Genomic DNA, 20,812 nt, shown 5'->3' with positions numbered 1-20,812 from the left:
TTTCTTACATATCCAAATCAAATTAAATCTTATCAAAATTTCAGTTAAATTAAAACTTTCTTTATACTTTTGTATTGTGTTTAAGAAAAGAAAATATGAAAAATAATAAATCCGAACGTTTGGATTTTAAGCATGGCAACCTGAATGTTTTTTATGACAACTTTAGTTCAAGTGAGGTTGGTAAACATGGTAATTTTCTAACAAAAAACAAACTTGAACAAAGTTACCATGTTTTAACAACTAAAGTTACCACCTCGCGCCAACTAAAGTTGCCATGAAAAAACATTCGGGATGATATGATTAAAATCCAAACGTTTCGGGGTTTATCGGGGTAAAAACAAATGTGTATGCGGCAATTAACCCATTTAGTAGTACTCGCAATGGGCAATTAGCACGTCACGCGCTACGGTCGTTCGGGCTTGCTCCTGTTCTGCTGTGCAGCTCCGCCTGCGTCGTCTGGCCGCCTTCCATTCGAGCGTCCTCTTTTTAGTTCGCATTCACACCCCACAAAGGGTAAACAAATTCCCCAATCCCCCACGCTTTTCTGCTCCGCCACCTCTAAATCCGACTAATCGAGGCGACTTCTTGGAGAGATTGGTATTGATTCGGGTGATTCTTGGGTCGTCTGCCCCCCTGCCCCGAGTTTGTGGCCCGACTCCGAGTTGGATTCTTTGGGGCAAGATTGTTGATATTTTTTCCTGTCGTGCAGTGTGATTCTTTTTGGCTGGATTGGAGCGTGGAATAAGATGGACGAATTCGAGCTGGAGGATAACCTAGAGTTCATCCTCCAGAGCATCCAGGAGCTCATAGAGGATCAGGGGGACAACAATCCCTTCGGCGAGGTCAACCAGAATGAGCTCCTCGCCAACCTCGTCAACTATGACCAGGTACGCCCGCCTCCGGCTGACCCTTTCGATATTTGGTTGCTCCCCGTTGCCCTTTCGATCCATCTGCGTTGCAAAACTTGTAACTTTTCTCTTTTGTTTTGCAGGATAACTTGATGCCGGACGTGTCCGCGGAGGACGTAGTGAACGGGAAGGACGTGCAGGGGATTCCGTGGGAAAAGATGCTGTTCCCGAGGGATCAGTACCGGGAGATGAAGATGAAGGGCTACAAGAACTATCAGAACCTCAGTTATGCCCGGGAGGACGCTTTGCAGGTACCGCTCTTGGTCAGTCACGCGTGTTATGCTCTTTTCATTTCCCCGTTCACTGCAGCGCAGAGGCAAACAATATTGAGCTCCCTGATGGACCATGAAAGTGTTCAGAATTCCAACTCTTAGGGTATCCGATTCACATTCACTTATTGGCACATTCACCAATGGACGGAATGGAAGGTTGCATCCGCATGCACATGAACTACGAGATAACCAGACAGTGGCACAAGGACAGATTATTCTACTGAAATGGCCACTTTGGGTATTGTGGAGACATCAATATGCATGGCCACATGTTTTTTATGTGGGAGTTTTACATGCTGATTTTGCTGTAAACCAACGTGCTAGATGAAAGTATGGTAATATATGAGGGTTGATGCTCATGGATTAGCTGCAGGGTCGAGATGAACTTGTACTGTTCATGTACCAATTGATATGTAGAACTTCAGAGCATAATTAATTGGATTAAACTATATGTTAGACATCTAATTGGGACAATTGCAATACCTGTACTTCACCTTTATAATTTTGGTGACTTTGGGTACAATGATCAGCCCATACTAGCATAGCAGCTCAACTGACATTAAATAGTACCGCCTCTGCACCGGTTTACAGGGCCATCCAAAAAATAGGGGTAACCAAGGCAGCATCATGGCCAGGTTAAAATCTCTCGTCTCCATGTCCGTTTAATGTGCTAACCTTCGGCTTCTCTTCCTCAGGATGTTTCCTCTAGCACGTGCGCTAGTGCCCGTGCCTGTTGTCCCCTCTCTCTAACTAATCCATCGCCTCCCTGCGCTTTCTTCTTGCCCATGTGCGCATACCAGGCCTGCTCTCCTCTCTTTCTTTAATTAACTCCCATCGGTCCGGAGTAATGGTGCATGCCCAATCTTATCCAGGGGCGGACCTAGGACAAAAATGTCCCGGTGTCCCAGTTTAGTACTATCACATATGCATGGATATCAAGTAATATTATATTGCCATGCATAAAAATTAGAACTCAATAGTTAAAAATGTTCAACAATGAAATGCTTACCAAGTGGGTAAAATAAATCGTTTCATTTGAGATACTAGTTGATTATGTACTGTAGAATAATAATAGTAGTAGAGCATAAAAGGCTCCAGACTATGAAAACAAAGATAATTGTTAAAATTAAAAAATCACTCCAAAACAAAAAAATCACAGTAATCTAATTTGCAAATAGATGTGAACCGCTATAAAAATTGAGATCATAGAAATACAATTCTCAAACAAATGTGAATTACTCCAAAAATTAGAAACTCACAATTATCCAATTGGACGGCAATAATTAGATGGAATAGATGCATGAAGGGATGAGCGAGTTGCCTTTGCCTTAATGTTTCTCCAGCGATGTATAGCAGCGCCAGCATGCCGCGAGGTGTGTGGCGGGTTGCCGAACAGGAAGAAGGCGAGGCTATGGCCTTGGAGGAATCAGGCAGAGGAGGGGAGAAACCAGTAGGCAACAGGCCCACGACACGTCGTTCAATCAGATTTTTTTAGGGGCATTCAATCAATCAAATTGATCACGTATTACTTGACCACATGGGCCGTCAGATCAGATGGGCTTGCGCCTGCGCTCCGTCTTGTTCGTGGTTCCATCGATGCTTTTTACCGGTGTCACACGACTACTTGAGCTACTTATATACACGTAATCACAAAAATTACCTGGTGTCACATGACACCGGTTGGGTGTACGTAGGCCTGCCCCAGATCTTATCACTTGTACTCGAGCATGCGTTGGCTGGGAAAGGTAAAGGGACATGCAAGCTTTGTTTTGTGCACAAGTTTGCTAATTTGGATGATTATGAGCTGATATTAATGGTGCGCCAATTGGACTCCCAAGGAACAGCCACATCGCAACGCATACGAGGAATTAACGGTGGACAAGGTGCACAGAGGGATCGCTGACCCTTTATACTTGTCTATCCCCAGTTTTTTTCTCTAGCCTTTAAACCGATCCGCATGGAGTATCTGAACACAAGAAAGTGCATTACATATGCATCACCTCTGAGATCATGAACAATTCAAATTCGACCAAGTTATTAGCTGCATATCATCCTATATACTCCATTGAGCTGGACGACTCCTTTGATGATACCAGCTGGCGTTTTATGCGACAAATCCGGGAGTCTAAGGTTAGGGAGGCTTTAGAAGGATGAAAGGAGGCAAGACCATGGGCCTTGATTGTATCCCCATTGAGTTGTGGAGAGGCCTTGGAGACATAGAGATAGTATGGCTAACTAAGTTTTCCAACCTCATTTTTTGGGCAAACAAAATGCTAGAAGAATGGAGGCGGATTATATTAGTACCAATCTTCAAGAACAAGGGGGATGTTCAAAGTTGTACTATTACCGTGGAATTAAGCCGACGAGCTATACAATGAAGCTATGGGAGAGAGTCATTGAGCACCACTTAGGAAGAATGACAAGTGTGATCAAAAATCAGTTTGGCTTCGTGCCTCGGAGGTCCACTATGGAAGCCATTTTCTTGGTACGACAACTTATGGAGAGATACAGGGAGCAAAAAAGGGACTTGCATATGGTGTTCATTGACTTGGAGAAGGCCTACGATAAGATACTGTGGAATGTCATGTGGTGGGCCTTGGAGAAACACAAAGTCCCAACAAAGTCATTACCCTCATTCAAGGACATGTACGATAATGTTGCGACAAATTTTCAAACAAGTGACGTCTGACACTAATGACTTCCTGATTAAAATAGGAGTGCGACAAGGGTCAGCTTTGAGCCTTTATCTTTTTGCTTTGGTGATGTCTGATGTCACAAGGGATATACAATGAGATATCCCATGGTGTATGCTCTTCGTTGCCTTCCACAACAACGTGTGCAACCACAAGATGCGCGAGAAGATGAACATCCGACAAGTGAAAACCGTTGCCGATTTGTACCTTCTTGCATACAAATGTGCACGGGCTGAAGAAGGGAGGCAAATTCCTGAGGATGCCGTCATCGTCGACTGATGATGATGAGGTTTCCATTCCAAAGAAAACCAGCAGGAAGCGCCCCCGGAAACACAAGCGCAAGGCTGTGTTGGCAGTTGAAGGCACGGTCGGCAAGAAGTCCAAGACAAGTGATATTGGCAAGCAAATTGCCGTCTGCACGTCTGGTCAAGTTGCTGCCGGAGAAAAAACCTGACGGTCCTTACTGCAAGATCCACCGCACAGCTGGCTATGACCTCAACAATTGCCGCCAAGTAGAATTCCTTGCTGAGAAGCAAAAGTAGGAATACGAAAAGCGCGACAAGGAGAAGGCCCAAGATGGTGCTGCTGGTGCCGGGAAGAAAAACCGGGGCGTCCGTGGAGCCTGTCGCGGGAAGGCCGGTAAGTAGAAGGAGAGGCCCGCTCGTGGCCGGGACAAGAAAGATGAAGAAGATGAAGATGAAGATGAGGATGACTCTGATCAAGGGTTCCAGAATGTAGTTGATTGTGCCTGCATTGATGGAGGGGCATCTTTGCACTCCTCTCACCGATAGCTCAAGCAATGGGCCTGGGAGATAAATGCAGCAGGGCCGACAATAGATGCCCAGAAGCCTTTGAAGTGGTCGCACACGTCCATCATTTTTGATGCCGAAGACCACCCAGATCGCACTACTGGTGTTGGTAGCTTGCCATTGTTGGTATCACCAACAATCCACAACATCAAGGTAACAAAGATGCCGGTAGATGGTGGTGCCGGTCTCAACTTGATCTCCCCTTCGGTGATTAAGAAGATGCAAATCCCCGATGAGGACCTCCAAGAAACAGGAACATTTCAAGGAGTGAACCCGGGGAGGACCAAGCCGAAGGGGTAGATCACTTTGCCGGTCACATTTGGTGATCCAATCAACTACCGAACCGAGAAGATCGTCTTTGACGTTGTCAAGTTGCCACTGCCCTGCAAGGCATTCTGGGTCATCCTGCCTTGGCCAAGTTCATGGCAACATCTCATTATGCTTACAACATATTGAAGATGACAGGGCCCATGGAGGTGATCATGATCCATCCTGACAAGGATGCAGTGATCTGCGTTGGTAAGCTATACCGGGAAGCAGTTACAGCATTTGCCGGCAAATCGCTAGCTCTTGCTGACAAAGTTTTCGGGAAGCAAAGCAAGGAGCAGTGCGCGACTGATACTGGCAAGACCTTCGGGAAGCGCGTCGCAGAATGCAGCACGCCTAGAGAGGCGCGGCTTCCCGACAACCACTTCTGTACAAGTTGGCCTTTGTGGCATGTGATCTTTTGTTAAAAAGCCAGGCACAGATCCTGTGCGAAGTAAAAAGTTAAGTGTTTCACAACCCTTGTGTATGTACATTTCTCTTATGTATGTTATACGTAATGTTGTATTGTGAATATAAATCCTTGCAAGGCTATGGCTAACATCTCGTCAGCATCCTAGCCGGCCTTGTCTTCTTTCTTTCTTAAAGACAGAAGAGCCCCTTCGTGTGCAAGTTTCCCGGGGGGAGCAGAGGTGTGGGTACACCATTGATGTTCATGAAACCATTGTCCGCCCACTATGCAGGATGAACAGCAAAGAAAGCTAAGTTGCAAAACTTTGAAACAATTAAGTTTTCTTGATGTTTTCGCTTTCTTCCTTGAACAATTTTCATCCTTGTACATAAACCTGCACACAAAGGAGCCTTATCGGGATTGATGGCGCTCCTTGCAGTTTTGAGTCCGCTCAGCAACATAGGCAGCTAGCTGCACAAGTCTTTGGAAGGTTAATCTTCCCGGTAGGCGGCGTTCCCGGCAAGTTGCTAAGGACGCGTTTCCTCAAGCGCTATCGGCTAGAGCGTGTGCACCGGGAGGCTTTCCGGCAAGCGTAGGGTATAAGAAACATACAAGGGCAATATTACTCAAGAAAGGAAGCAGACGTTCATTTAAAGAAAAAGAGAGACATGTCATGCATACAACGAGACTGGCCTAATTAAAGAAAAAATGTTTCTTTACATGTACCATGACAGGAGCAGGCATGCAGAAAAAGGCTTTAGTTTCGGTGGATGCCTTCTATCCGGTCGCACTTGTCAGCAACCTTGTTGGCAATCGGAGTTGCAGCTTGTGGGGCCATCTCCAGTTTGGCGCTCTGAGGGACCTTCTTGAAGACATGCCGCAGATCAGCATCAGGGTTATAATACAGGACTTTGGTGAACATCCTCAGGATCACATTGCGCACAAGGGTCTTTGCTTCAGTGGCAAAAGACTTCGCTCGATTGCTATTATAGGTGTCCAGTTCGGTGAGAAACCCTTCAAGGAAAAGATGTAAAGTTGTGTTCCTGGGCTGGCTGGCATCCATGCTAAGATCCAAGGCGTGCAACCCCATTGTCGCCATCTGTGTGCTGACGCGTTGGGCGATGCCGACAAGACGTGTGGTCCAATCAGCAATGGATTTCTCTTCCTGGGCCAACTTCTGCCCTGTCGCCTTCTGAAGACGTCTTGCCTCATCCAAGCTAGCCGTCAAAGTTTGGGTCTTGGTGTTGACGCGCTCAAGGATACTTTGCAGATAGGAAAGCTTGCCTTGCAGGTTAGATTTGGCGCCGGCAAGAGTTTGGAGTTCATTGTCCTTTGAAGCCAGAGAGGCGCAGAGCTCTGTCAACGCATCAGTGGCCTTCTATGCTAAATCCTTGAGAGCAACAATGTCTTTGTCCTTGGCAACAAACTCCCCCTCGAGCTACTTCACTTGAGACTCCAAGTTGGCCTTCGCGATGCCGGCAATACGAGCAGCGTCAAGGGCCTCCTTGATCTTCCTAGCATGTTCCACAACCTGGTCTTGGTGGGCTTCCTCATGCTTCTGTTCGAGCTCTTCGGTTCGTTTGGCCAGCAGGGCTTGGATCTCTTCGTCTTTGATGCGAAGAATGGCAGCCAACTTCTCCTCCTTGGTGGCAAGTTCCTCTTCATGAGTGTCGAGGTTAACCTTGCGCTGGGTTAGCTCGCTGTCAGCTATTGCAGCTTTCCTGGTGGCCTCGGCCTGGGCCATCTCAGCCGTTGCCTTTTCCAAGACGAAGGATTCCTTGGCGGCAACAAGTTGGGCCTCACGGCTCTTGATGTCTTGAAGCTTCTCGGCATACCAGACTTGCGCCTCATCAGCCCTCTGGAGGAGCTCTTGCTCTACCATCTCAACACACGACGTTGAAGTTTTTCCCAGCGCCTACTGTAGCGTTGCTGCATCTCCTTGAAGCCATTCTCCATGGACTTCAAGAAGAGAAGGTCAGCGACGTCGTCATCAGCATTGCGCTCCTCGGTGGTCATGGTTGGAGGGATGATAAGCTCATCGTCCACACCCTCAAGTGCGTGCTCCCTGGCACCAGACGTGCCGGGAGCATCTGCTCCCCTTCGCGGACTCGAAAGCCTTAGAAACCCGCCTACTGGAGGGGCTTCATGTGTGGCAGGGGGTCGTCAACAACTCCCATCTCCACATCTGCGCCAACGCTTGCCGTTTTTGGAGTGGAGGTACTGCCGGCAGCCTCGGTAGCCTCCCTGGCTGCATCCACGGCAACCTTCGCGGCCTCCTCCGCGGCATCAGGGGTTGCCCTCTCTTCCGGAGGGGTCGGCTCTGCGATGCGTTCCCCCTCCGGCAACTTCAGTCGCCGTCGCTTGGTCTCTGGCAAGGTTCGTTTCCGGCACGTCCTCGACGCGGACAATATCTTCAGAAGCTTTCTCTCGGGAAGGACTCCCAAGAACCTCTTCGTTAATGGTCCTTCCTGGCGAGCTGCCTCCCGGAGGAACGGTTGTTGAAGGCACGCCTTGGGAATCCGCTTCCCGTGCCTCTGCTTCTTGGCGGTCGCTCTCCCCCCCTTGCCGGTGTCGGTCTTTGGGACGCCTTCGGTGGTGCTTGTCGGCAGGGTCTGGCCGGTCTCCTCTCCACACGGGTTGTTTTCAACAGCCCCTGGAGGAGTCGAGCTCTGTCCAGTGCCTGTTGCCGGCTCGCTCACTTCGGTGGTCCTTGCTTTCTTTCCGGACCTTGTGGATCAGGGATGCCTTGTCCCTGCAAGGCCAAGACAGAGCAAGCCGTCAGATCAGTGAAGCGGCCGCCAAGAAAAATTAAAGAGTAGAAGAAGGGATGGTGGTTTACTCCTCTTCCTCCTCGTTAAGGGTGCAAATGTCCCAGTGCGCTTGGTTCCCAGAACATGAAGTTTTTGTCGGAGGAGAAGGCACCCGGACACGCTTCGCTGTCGGCGGAACCTTTGGCCGCGAGGCCTCTGTTCTCTTCGTTGGCGGCGGAGCCTGTTGCGGGGAAGCCCCTGCTCCAGCCTTTGTGCCGACAAGTTCATCTTCAGCCGGTTCGGTGCGCCGCTGCTTCTTCGGAACAGGCTTCCGTGAAGCTTTGAGCGCTGCGATAGCCTTACTGGGAGCCGAGGAGCAGGGGCCTCCTCTGCCTCTTCTTCTTTGAGAAGACTCGACGCCTCATGCAGCTTCAACCCTCCTGGCAATCCACTCTAGCTCATGCTCTTTGGTGGGATGAACCAGATCTTTCTCCTCCGTCTTAGGGATCACCACCAGCTCATCATGCCACTTTTCTTTGATGACACTCTCAGGCCTCACCCAGTTGGAGACAATACCTTGGGCATTGCATTCCGGCGTCATTGCCAAGATGGGAGTCCCTGGCAGCGTTATTACACAAGGGAAGCATCCGACAACTTGTGGGTGCATCCCTTATTGAAGATCTTGCGGATGACGTAGTCGTGCTCCAGCACCGTCAAAGTTGTTGGCTAGATCGGGACGAAGCCGCATCGTGTCGCCGGCATTCTTGTATTCCGAGGCTAGCCGGCGCATCCTTTGCAATGGGGCTATCCTGCGCCTGAGGAAATCGGCGCCTACCATCCCAAGAGTCAAGCCGGCAGCATGGAGATCCTCTATCCGGCCCAGAACAAGACCAAAATCGTCATCTCGAGGGCCCATGTCTAACCAGCGAGGGTCCCTTTTGAGCTTTTTAGTGGCGGTGATGCAGTACTCCGGGAAGTCCTTCATCTTGATCCAACACCAATCTGCTCTCCATCCTGGCCATTTTTTTGTGCCAGGTCCCCTCAAGATACTCGTCCTTTTGTGCGGACCTCAGGATCCACGTCATGCTACCGGAGATGGCGTCGCCTCTATTCGCGGCGAGTAGAAGTGACGGAACATGGGAACATTTGGTACCACCCCCACGAAATTCTCGTAGATATGGGCAAAAGCTGACATACAGGTGACGGCATTCGGATTGAAATCCCGAAGCCAGAACCCAAATGTCCGCATCAGCTCATCAAAGAACTCCAAGAAAGGGGGACCGGTCCACAGTAGAAGAACGGGGCGAAGAACGCGAACTTATCTACACCGGCAGGGCTTCTTGCGGGCAGCACTTCAACGAAGTCGTGGTCCTTCGTCTTCACCGACCACAGGAAAGAGTACCTGTACGTGAGCTCGGCGACCTCCAGTGCCGGAGGGAAGCAGGCATTCTCCCTCCGCATTTGTGCTAGCACGGCGGCCTTCTTCGACCCCTCTACCTCTTTCCTTGATTTCTCTGCCTCTTTGCTGACTCTTGTCTTTGGAGCCATGGCAATTGGCGAGAGCTTTGGCGGAAAGTGAGGGCGAAACGACGCGGAGAGGCGTAGCGGCGCGAGGAAGACGATGGCCCCAGCAATTGGGAAGGATGGAACGGAGTGTGAATCGAGCATCGCCCCTGCAGTTATCCTTTTATGGGGAAGGCGCGGGGGCTGGCCCTTCGCCGTGCGGCGTGGCGCACCTTTTTAGGCGCACGACTCTACTACCGCCTCGTTTTGTTTCCCCCACTATCCCGCATTCAATGCGCGGTCAAAAGTAGTGGGTGGGAGTTACCCTTCGCCACGCGTATGCCGGTGCATGTTGATGGGCCTAGCCTAGACAAGCGTTGTGCATGCGTGTCCGGCCTAGGCCCGGGGGCTCCTGTCGGTGTAGTGAACAGCGGGTGTTCACCCCATGACGACGCACCGGCAAGTTGCAGCCTCCGTGCCGGGAAGAACATGGCCGAGGAGGAGTCCACCACAAGACACTCAAGACATGGTGAATAAATACTGTGAAGAAGGCCTCGAGGCAGGTCATCGTGAAGTACTGGAATCACCTCAAGGTCAAGACCAGGATCACCGGGAAGCAGGCCTTCCCGGGAACAAGCATCCCACGTTGCCGGCAAAGACAGAGCCGGCAAGCCAAGCTCCTTGCCACCGCTCCACTCGCACCTACCTGTCAGGAATCTGTTGACAGATGGCGGGCGCACAGGCGGGTAGGTAGAAGCTGTCGGGCTGCGTGGCAACCCACTGCTTGTAGTTTACCTTCATCGACACCCGTTCTTGCACGTGTCATGGTAATAAAAGGTAGCTGGGCCGATGGAACAGGTGGAACAGGACCTCCTTCCCGGCATCCAGCATATCAAGACACCTAGCAGATCATTAATTGCCTTTGTCCTACACCGTCAGTGTTACGTATGTTAGCACTGTAGCTATCATCAGCATGTAATTACCATTTTGCCATTGTTGGTGACCCCTTGAGCTATAAAAGGAGGCCCATGGCAACCTTTACAAAGGTCGAGACCCTGTCCATTTGCAGTAGCTAGCAGCACCCCGAGCACCTTGCCAGCAAGGTTGCTCTCTCTGTAATACAGGGCTCATAACACTTAATCCACCAAAGCAGGAGTAGGGTTTTACGCATCACTGCAGCCTGAACCTGGGTAAAATGCTTGTGTGCTGTGTGTGGTTGGTGCTGCTCTTTCTGTGCTGCATCCCTCTTCATCGAACCTGGGAAAGGGTCTGCCATGGTCCCATAGATTGTCGTACGCCGACACTTTGTTTCTTGGTAAGTGTAGAATCTTAGTAGTGTTACTTAAGCTGTAATCATAATGAGATGTAACTTCATGTAGAAACAGCTACTGTAATTCTGATGGAATTGGGGATGAAATTTTCAGACCCAGGTTTACAAGACTAGAAACGTGGTTGTTAAGAGCGAGAGATTCAGCACTTGCTACGATTGCTTCTGTTAGTATTGTAAATATGTGGGAAGTCAGATTATCTTGGTTGTAATAAATGGTTCAGCTTTATGATTGAAAGTTCACAGTAGAAGCAAATATTTGAAATGAAATATGTGGGAAATCACATTATCTTGTGGGAAATATGTGGGAAGCAATCTTGGTTAGTATTATAATATGTGGGAAGTCAGATTATCTTGGTTGGGGGAGTGGATGTATAACTGTACCATCCAGGTTCCTATTTATGTTGCACGTGCGCGCTTAGTGGTTTGGTGAGATATACAGATGTCCATATTGCTTCTGTTAGTTGTAGGGCTTCTGTTATGATCTATTGTTTGTACTCATTAGAACACGATTGTATCAGTGCTACTTTTCTAGAAATTATGTTCATCGTGTCACTACTGATTAACATTATTATTATGGTCAAAGTCTAGTCTTTATGATTAAAAGTCCACAGTAGAAGCAAATATTAAGAGATGTATGTCGTATGCTTGGTTGCTGACCAGTTTGAATATGCTTTTCTTTATATTTCATCTTGCAGGATTGCAAACAAGTTGAGAGGGACGGCCCTTACTACGATTTTCAGTACAACACGAGGCGTGCGCGACCGTCAATTGTGCATTTTCAGGTTTGAACCTAATCTATTGTCATTTCAAACTTACAGTAGAATATATGGAGTTTAAATACAGCTAAGGATGATCTTTTTGAACTGATTGGATCATGTTGTCCAATAGAACTTGTTCATGTCCATGAATGAGAAACTTCTTCACAATGTCTTGCTTGTGGAGATAGAGTATGATTTGGTCAATTGGCGGAAAAGAAGTTATACAATGTAGAAGGAACTAAATCACAAGCTATAATCTAGAAGATTATTCTGAATGCCATCATGTATAGTATATTTTTGTTTGAAATCCTAGAGCGAAGTGAACCCCCATGGATTAGTATATTTAATATGAATTCGGCAAGAAGGGCTATTTCATAGTTGTTCTAGCACATTATTGTGGAGGAACAACTTCACCTTGCTGCTAAAAATTGTTGAAGCATCTACTTCAACTAGGGGGAGTTGACGCGCTCCGCCGCACTGAAAAATCAGGGCCTCGCACAAGTGATTCATTTGGAGCCGTGTTTTATTCCTTGTATGGTTGCATCAACAATATGCAATCAAAGCTGAACCAGGATGGAAAAGTGAGTAATTCTTAATAACCATTCAACAATTTATCATAGTAGAACAGTACCACTATCGTTTCAAAATACTTGCACATATTAGTTTTGTCTTGAGTTGAACTTTGTGAAGTTTGATCAAGTTTATAGAAAAAATATCAACATTCACAATAGCAAATCAATACCATTAGATTCATTATGCAATGTATTTCATATTGTATTTATTTTGTATTATAGATGTTGATATTTTTTTAATATAAATTTGGTCAAGCTTTACAATTTTTGACTTAAGACAAAACTAATATGCAAAGTATTTTGAAATAGAGGGACGTGGCGTTAAGGGTCGTACCTCCATGTGGTAGCATTGGCCACACGTCTAGCCATTTATATCCATGCCGGGCTTATTAACTGCTGCAGTGGAGAACAGCCGAAAATAGCGTATTCAGGAGGCGAGTATTAACACCATACCGCGTATCATGCAGAAGGGGCACTGCCAGCACCCAACGACCCGGGCAGCTGCTGCCAGGCTTGGGGGTGCACTACCTGAAAGTAGCAATGACTGCACCAGGCGAGAAACCAACCTGCACATTTCCCAGGCAACGATTTTGTGGGGTGCAGTTACATGGTTGAATCAAAGACCTGTTTGCGATTCTCAAAATTTACACTATGCTTACAGGTTGCCCAGGCTAGAAATTATCTCTCTCGACAACCACCCCTGACAAACCATCTTCAAAACAACCCAATGACACATACTTGTTCACCTTACCACATCACTCCCTTCCCTATCATTGCGAGCTCTAGAGTACTTATCAGTGGAAAACTGGGTGACCGTATTTGGCATGCTCGGGGCCTGAGGCAGGGAGACCCCCTCTCCGCCCTCCTGTTCCTTCTGATTATGGATGTGCTGAATGCAATGGTGGACAAGACTGAGGCGGCTGGGTTTTTTGAGCCACTTGACAGATGGGGCGTGCGGCATCATGTTTCTCTCTGTGGACGACGCTGTGATATTCCTCAAACCTAAGGAGAGCGAGGTGATTGCAATCAAGGAGAGTCTGGCCTTATTTGGCGACACCTCTGGGCTTAAGGCCAACTTACAGAAGTGTGCGATTTCTCCAATCTGCTGTGATGGCTTGAACCTGGACGTGCTTGCTGTTCCCTCCCCTGCCAACCGACCCAATTTCCTTGTACATACTTGGGCTTACCTTTGATACTGGTGGCGCTAACAAGAGGTGACTTTCAGTCGTTGGTTGACAGTATCGCCAGGAGATAGTCGATGTGGAGAACTTCTACGGTATACACTACAGGCAGGCTGTCCCTGATAAATTCAGTGCTGACCGCGATTACGATTTACCATATGCTCTCCCTTGAGCTTCCTCCATGGCTCTTCAAGACCATCACCAAACTATGTCCGTGTTTTTTCTGGAGGGCTAAGGGAATTTTTTCTGGAGGTGTTGCTTGTTCTTGGAAAAAAACATTGCCTGATGAACTGCTGATTGTTGCATATACCAATTCCGCACTACTTTCCACTTTATTAGCTATATTGGCCTCCTAAATGCTAAATTGTCACCCATAAGTAGTCATAATTTCTCTTGTAAGTATACTGTGCAATTTCATTCTCTACATTGCATGGTTAAACTTTATGTCTTAGGTGGCACTAATAAATAAACGAAGTAGTTTTGATTCTGACATTCAAGTTGCAGTTGAGGAATTTGGTCTGGGCAACAACCAAGCATGATGTTTATACAGTACACAATCAATCAATGACACACTGGTCATCACTAAACCAGATAAGCACTGAGCTAATCAATGGTGATGATTGCATTATACCAAAACAGGTTTATACTTAATGACACGTCTTAACATTGTTTGTTTCCGCTTCATCTTCTGTTTGGGCTACAACATCCATCAGCATTTTGTTGTTGCTTAACAGAGAGGGCATGGTTCACAATCTGTCTCAATGGTCCAGTTCACAACTATGGCTGTAGATAATGATTTATTGGTAGTTGGTGGTTTCCATGGAGAGCTTATATGCAAGGTATGTTGATGGCAAGTAGAGCCTTCTACTCTGCAATAGTCTGACAAGTAACAATTCTGACCTGATAATTTGCTTTGGTTTTTATTAGCGTCTGGAGGATGATGGGATAGTTTTCAGCACGAGAGTTACAGATGATGAGAATGCTATAACCAACTCTTTAGAGATATACCAGGATCCCAAGTAAGATTTGGTGCTTTCAGAGTTGATATACAATACTTTCAAGTTGTTGTTAACAATATTCTTAAAAAATGTATATTTTCAGTGGATCAAGACGGTTGGTGGTTGCTAATAATGACTGCTCTGTCAGAATTTTTGATACCAAGTATTTTGACCTACTTAATCACTATGTTTTCCCGTGGTCTGTGAATGTAAGTACCTTGTGTTTTTCACCGAGAGCTCAGACATGTTTATTCCGGACTGCTGTCTTGTTTATTTGCTAATATCTTGTTTTCAAACAGAGTGTTTCGGTTAACCCTGATGGAACACTTTTTGCTGTCCTTGGTGATCACGAGGATGGCTTGGTAGTGGATCCCAAGTGTGGCAAGGTAAGTGCATGTGCATGTTTTCCTCAAGTTTTGAAGCGATTTATGTTTCTGGTTAACACTAACCAAGTAACATTTTCTGCTTTGCTTTAGCCGATTGGTAAAGTTAGAGGCCATCTGGATTACTCATTCTCATCTGCGTGGCACCCAGACGGCAATATATTGGCTACCGGGAGTCAAGACACAACATGTCGGCTGTGGGACATTAGAAACCTATCACAATCCTTGGCTGTCCTTGGTGGAAGGCTAGGCTCAATACGTTGTATCAAATTCTCTTCAGATGGCCGCTTTTTGGCAACAGCAGAGCCTATAGATTTCGTTCACATCTATGATTGTTTTGCCGATTATGGCAAAGCTCATGAGATTGACTTTTTTGGTGAAATAGCTGGTTTGTCATTCAGCCCAGACACAGAGGCCTTCTATATTGGCGTAGCAGACCAAACATATGGAGGCCTCATGGAGTTCAAGAGGAGGCACCAGCATCATTACTTGAACTGCCTGTGGTGATGCCTTTTGGTTAGCACAGTTTGCTTTTGCAGTTCCTTTATTTGCGACTGATTGATCGTTTGACTGTGCTGCAAAAACTGCATGGTTTTAGTCAAGGCAACCGGTGGAGGAACTCATTGGGGCAACGTGATTAGTGATTTGCTGCTGCACCTTAAGCTCACTCCAGATAAATGGGCTGGAGCTGTATAAATTTCTGTTCTGTCTTGTTGCTGTCTAGGAACCGATGGGGATTGTGATAGTTAATGTGTAGTCTTGCATTCCATTTTATCAAATCAATGTACATAGTTGGGGCTTTAGCTGTACTATGCTTTTTTCTTTTTGAACGTGACTAGTAAGCATGCATGTGCTACACTCAAATGCTGACCAACCGAGTTCTTGAAAATACTCCCTCCGTTCCAAATTACATGTCCTAGAAATGGATTTACCTAGACTTAAATACATCTAGATACATCCATACCTGCGACAAGTAATTCGGAACGGAGGGAGTATTTATCTTTTTAAAGATTTCAAATGGACTACAATATACGTATATAGACATATTTTAATGTAGATTTACTCATTTTGCTTCATATGTAGTCATTTGTTAAAATCTTTAGAAAGACAAATATTTAGGAACGGAGGAAGTATATAAATCAAATGAATACAGAAATCATGGTTGAATGTTTATGCGTTGCCATTGCCCTTTAGTTTTTTTTCTTGTTAAGACATAATACATGTCAAATTTCACAACCACTAACATTTGAAAAACAATTAAAATCCACATCACTTGAAATGTATTTTGATAAAAAAATGTCTTTCGAGGAAGTATATATCCATAGTGGTTGGTTCTTCCGTCCCAACATCTACTATCTACTATCACTATAAAAGGAAGAGAGTAATAGATCCAAACAATCACATCCATCCATAGTCAAAATCTAATAGCCCTTAATTCTTTCATGTTTAACGCTACAAGCAACGCATTAAGCCACTACAATCAAACGCATGCCTCCGTCAAGTCATCCATAAGAAAACCGCCCCTTGCACGCACGATACCCACTCGCCCAAATGCCACCGTCCTCGCTTGCCCACCCTCTACACGGCCGGCCGGCCGCCGCCGCCCCACACCACCGCTCCTCCGCTCGGCCGCTGCCCCACAGATGCGATCGCCGTTGCCGTCCGCAGCTCCTTCGCTAGGCTGCTGCCGCATGGATGCGGTCGCCGCCCGTCGTTCGGCTGATGTGTGATGTCCAGTCACCGCTTCCTCTGCTACGACGGGCCGCCGCCGACCTCCTCGGCCGGTTAGCCGTGCTAGCGCCCTCCTCCTCCCTTCTCTCTCCCTCTCCTCACTAATTTCTCTCCCTCTCCCCGTTCCCGTGCTGCAGAAAACCATGGCCATGGACCAAGCTCTGCCAGACCTTCTCTCGCGACTTCCGGCCTTCCTCTCGACCAGATCGACAACGGGATGCCCAGATCTGACACGACGCCGTTCGTTTCCGCCTTGCCTAGCCGCACTGAGCATCCGAACCACCTCCCCAGACAGCGCCGCCATCGTCGCCAAGGCGGCGCCGGTCTCGGCCACGGCGCAGGAGGTGCCGTCGTCACCCTCCATGTCGTCATCTGGCTGGGCCGTCGAGGATCTCCTGCAGTTCTCCCTACGGGCACCGTCAAGGGCACTGATCGTCTATCACAAATCAATCAGGTGAACCTTTAATTCAAATCAATCTGGTGATTTTTTGGTGTGTTATTAATCAGCTTCCATGGTAAGTAGTAGAGTTGGAGGGATCCTCACGTTTTCAATTTTTTGGTGCTATAATCAATAAGATCTCCGTCTGATATAGTAGCTTATGAGCACACGTACCCCGCAGCATCAAACAAATACTCGGTTTCAGAGTTAATTTCTGTAAGTCTGGCTCACCTAAATACTCATTTGATTCACTGTTGGGTAATTGAATAGGGATAAAAAAAGTGAGGTGCAACTCAAGCGAATAAACAGTAGAAGAATGAAGAAGTAAGCAGGGAGTGGATGTAGATCCTCCAAGGGAACATCAAGGTAAGGCATTAAACTGAATTTGTGGCACTACTGAATATATGAACTGGCTTGTTAGGACCAACTTATCTGAAACTAATGTGTGAAAAGCTGGACAGGGCGAAATAATTTGTAAGTATAGTACAAAACTGTACGGAAAATCTTATGGCAATTTTCCTATTGATGCTTCTAGGTACTGGTTGTGCCCACCTGTTGTGGGATTGCTTCTACCTAAACCATGTGGATTACTCTTCGTACAATTTTCTTGCAGTTAGTGTCGGGAACTCTGTGTACTTGTGAAATGCATGCAGCAACAAGGTCTGCCAACCATTGTCATTGTTGCAAGATTACTTTTTTGAAAGTTGTAAAGAGAACGAGAGATAGAACTAAGTAAGTTGCTCTAGCTCTCACCAAGCTATGTCATTGAGCAGGTCACTAAGCTTTGCTATTCGGGTGCATATGACACTAATTATCCAGTGGGTTGGGCACAACATGGCACTCAGCAGCCCGTAGGAAAGAAATGGTTCTCTAAGTTGGGATGGTATTGTGATTAATTGTTGGCTTGTTGCCATCAGATTTACTTACATGGTCAGCTTCCAGTGTTCAACTATTATATGTAGCACCGCAGATGCATATATTACTATTCAGTGTATACTAAAGTTTTACTTTGCAGAAGAAATGCATGGCACAGATGATGTTACTTGCTGTTCTAGGTGTGGTGATCTCAACATTTTTGCTTGGCGCTGCTATAAAGGTATGTATGTGCCTGGATTGATAACGGACATAGGCAATTCAGTTTAATGTTTTGATGCCTAATTTGTCGTAGCTTACTTTTCCGTATGATTGGAACTGGAAAACATCATTCTTGTTCGGCGGACGCTCAGTGCAACCGATCATGTTACTATGATTGCTCTTCTAAAAGACCTAGGCGCAAGCAAAAAGCTCAGTACGATAATCGAAGGAGAATCCTTAATGAACGATAGGTATGCTACTTTGACTCCCAAATTGTTCATCTTTTGATTTTTTAGAATGCGTGCTTTCCCCTTGTCTGCATGCCCATTCCAGTGTTTTATTGGGAGCAGTTCCATTATGATAATCAAAATGGAATGATTGACATAGTATACAGATTACAAGTCTATTTGGGCTTTAGAATGTATGTTTCACACTAAGAAGTAAAAGTATACATTATATTGGTAGACTTGTATGTGAAATTTAATACAAGTGTATTTTCACTTCATTTAAAATAAATCACACTATGTTGGAAAAAAGAGACCAGAGGGGTTTGGGATGGGGCAGGGTGGGATGTGTGTGGATGAAACTACTTTGCATATTCTTAAGAAGAAGCAACGGCCAACTCATATTTATTTGATCCGGGAAAATGTAACCGACAATGATAATTCTGCCCACGACTGAACTTTGAAACATAGCCAACGCACACCCACCATTGGGTTATTGCATAGTTACCAAATTGCGCCATGTACAATTATAAGATTATTTTGTACTGTATTCTTACTAAATAACCTTGCATTCTACTGGACTGCTATTCTTGTCTATCAGTTATTTTATTGAACGGTTCTCGGAAAAACTTTCGGTGCAGGGTCCATAATAAAGTTTTTATCACAAGTTTCACTTGGAGCGTATGTGATTTACAAGTCCAAACTAGATGATACCAAACCATGCTACCAATGCTAATCTGTATCTTCTTTGACCAGTGTTGCTCTGGGCCTTGCATTTGGAATCGCATCTCTACTATGGCTGGGCTTTATTTTCGATGGTACAATCATACAGATTTCACTAACACTTGCAGTCAGATATATGGCTTTCTTCACTGTAAGATAATCAGATAACGGACATATCAAGGCTCTTATATTTCTATTTTTATCTCTAGAAGGACATGATTTGCTTAGTGTTTGGAAATGGTTTTTAGCTTGAGTAATAGAATGGTTGTCAAGCAACCCTTTTTGCAACACTGCGATGCTGTTTTAATGGCTTGTGATGGCAATCCAGGGTCATTTCTGGATGCATTCATGTGTGCCAATGAGGTTTCCATGTACTGATGATGTAATATTAGATTTTTTATCTTGTCAATTTCTTACCCTGGCAGTACGACTATGTACTCAGACTACTAGAAAAGTGTATTTTCTTTTAACTATTTCCCCATGAAAGTATGTACTCCCTCCATAAAGAAATATAAGAGCGGTTAGATCATTATCTGAACGCTTTTATATTTTTTTACAGAGGGAGTACTATTTATATCTGATATTGTGTGTTGATCATTGAACAACTTAATAACTTTTAAGTAATGACTCAGGATAAAGATGATGAAGTAGAGAACATAATCTTGGTGAAGGCATCTCAATGGAGATGAGACAATATCTATTCATTTATGTTATACTAGCAAACATGCCCGTGCGTTCTAATGGGAGAAAATAAATACGCACCTAACTCAGTAAGCATGTTGGAAGACAGCTCACACACATATGTGCACGTCCTCTATTTTAATACTATGAGGTACTCCCTCCGTTCGGAAATACTTGTCAAATAAATGGATGTATCTAGATGTATTTTAGTTTTAGATACATTTATTTTTATATATTTATGCAATGAGTAATTTCGGACGACGAGTAATTCCAGACGAAGGGAGTACCATATTTGTGTTGCCAAGCTCACGGGGTTCACCTGATTAAATCTTGTTTAAATATTGCTAATCCCAAGGCGATTAGCTTGTTCCCCGAATGACACACCTCTGTTTTTAACACAGTATAATGTAGATGCCCACACAAACATGCACATACACTCATCCTAGGCACGCCTGCTCGCGCATCCTACGCCTTTAGGCGCCTCAAGATATTGAGCCGACACTACATCTTGAGACTGACGAAGCCTGCACAGGCGATGTTGTAGTCGATGGGAACATCTTCTCCCACCGAATGAATATGGCCGGGACGCCTAAAATATATCTAGGACAATGCGAGTATCGGTGCCAAATCTAGGAATTGAACCATGATGAGTTGGTTCCACCGCAAGGAATCTTTAGCATGACACACATATTATAAACAACGCCAACACAAAAAAATGTTTAAAACTTAAAAAGCTAATCTTATCCAGCTAGACGCGAGGACCACCCTCCGCAAGCAACTCCATCTGAAACGATTGGTGTATGCTTAAACCCCAACTATTTAAGAATTTATCAAATTCTTACCGGAATCTCGTAAGCAATTTAAATTAGGTTCAAAATTAACGTGGCCCACCTACCCAATCGGCAAATGAAAAAAAACTACAATTACTCTGTGCAATTATTTATCCACTCCAATCCAGAAACGGCATTAATGCTTTTGCGGTCCAGCCATCTTAGGCCGACTCCAATGCATGTACCCAATGGACACGGATTTTGTCTGCTGTTGTCGTTTGGGTATCCAAATGGACAG

At 45.8% G+C, this 20,812-nt stretch overlaps 1 protein-coding gene and 1 long non-coding RNA gene across 15 annotated transcripts; both read left to right on the top strand.

Moving 5' to 3' along the window:
• Nucleotides 1–362: 362 nt before the first annotated feature.
• Nucleotides 363–15,675, top strand: LOC125518589 (uncharacterized WD repeat-containing protein C2A9.03-like). 9 transcript variants are annotated; one of them, XM_048683410.1, is made up of 11 exons: nucleotides 363–513; nucleotides 710–887; nucleotides 992–1,159; nucleotides 11,676–11,762; nucleotides 12,176–12,319; nucleotides 13,990–14,130; nucleotides 14,226–14,330; nucleotides 14,419–14,510; nucleotides 14,593–14,698; nucleotides 14,789–14,875; nucleotides 14,966–15,675. In XM_048683410.1, exons 2-11 carry the CDS (start codon nucleotides 747–749, stop codon nucleotides 15,377–15,379), a joined length of 1,485 nt encoding a protein of 494 aa, XP_048539367.1. In that variant the 5' UTR covers nucleotides 363–513; nucleotides 710–746; the 3' UTR covers nucleotides 15,380–15,675. The 9 variants fall into 9 exon arrangements, with proteins under 9 accessions (XP_048539367.1, XP_048539366.1, XP_048539368.1 ...); XM_048683409.1 differs by having other exon boundaries at nucleotides 382–597; XM_048683411.1 differs by having other exon boundaries at nucleotides 396–619.
• Nucleotides 15,676–16,364: 689 nt separating this feature from the next.
• LOC125518591 lies at nucleotides 16,365–19,512 on the top strand. Of its 6 annotated transcripts, XR_007288036.1 has the most exons (7): nucleotides 16,366–16,656; nucleotides 16,741–17,057; nucleotides 17,313–17,408; nucleotides 17,578–17,702; nucleotides 17,816–18,138; nucleotides 18,211–18,367; nucleotides 19,097–19,512. It is a non-coding gene; the product is annotated as an uncharacterized LOC125518591 (long non-coding RNA). The 6 variants fall into 6 exon arrangements; XR_007288035.1 differs by having other exon boundaries at nucleotides 16,365–16,656; nucleotides 17,313–17,702; XR_007288034.1 differs by having other exon boundaries at nucleotides 16,365–16,656; nucleotides 17,313–17,972; nucleotides 18,058–18,138.
• The last annotated feature ends 1,300 nt before the right edge of the window (nucleotides 19,513–20,812 follow it).

Source organism: Triticum urartu, chromosome 7, assembly GCF_003073215.2.
Source record: "Triticum urartu cultivar G1812 chromosome 7, Tu2.1, whole genome shotgun sequence".
In the NCBI taxonomy this organism is placed as follows: Eukaryota; Viridiplantae; Streptophyta; class Magnoliopsida; order Poales; family Poaceae; genus Triticum; species Triticum urartu.
The sequence above is the reverse complement of the archived record's forward strand: the minus strand, read 5'-3'. Positions and strand labels throughout refer to the sequence as shown.

Coding starts and splice junctions, on each gene's coding strand:
- LOC125518589 (XM_048683410.1), top strand. CDS start 747: ATGGACGAATTCGAGCTGGAGGATAACCTAGAGTTCATCCTCCAGAGC. Junction 1,160..11,675: donor CCCGGGAGGACGCTTTGCAG/GTACCGCTCTTG, acceptor TTCATCTTGCAG/GATTGCAAACAAGTTGAGAG. Junction 14,331..14,418: donor ATGGAGAGCTTATATGCAAG/GTATGTTGATGG, acceptor GGTTTTTATTAG/CGTCTGGAGGATGATGGGAT.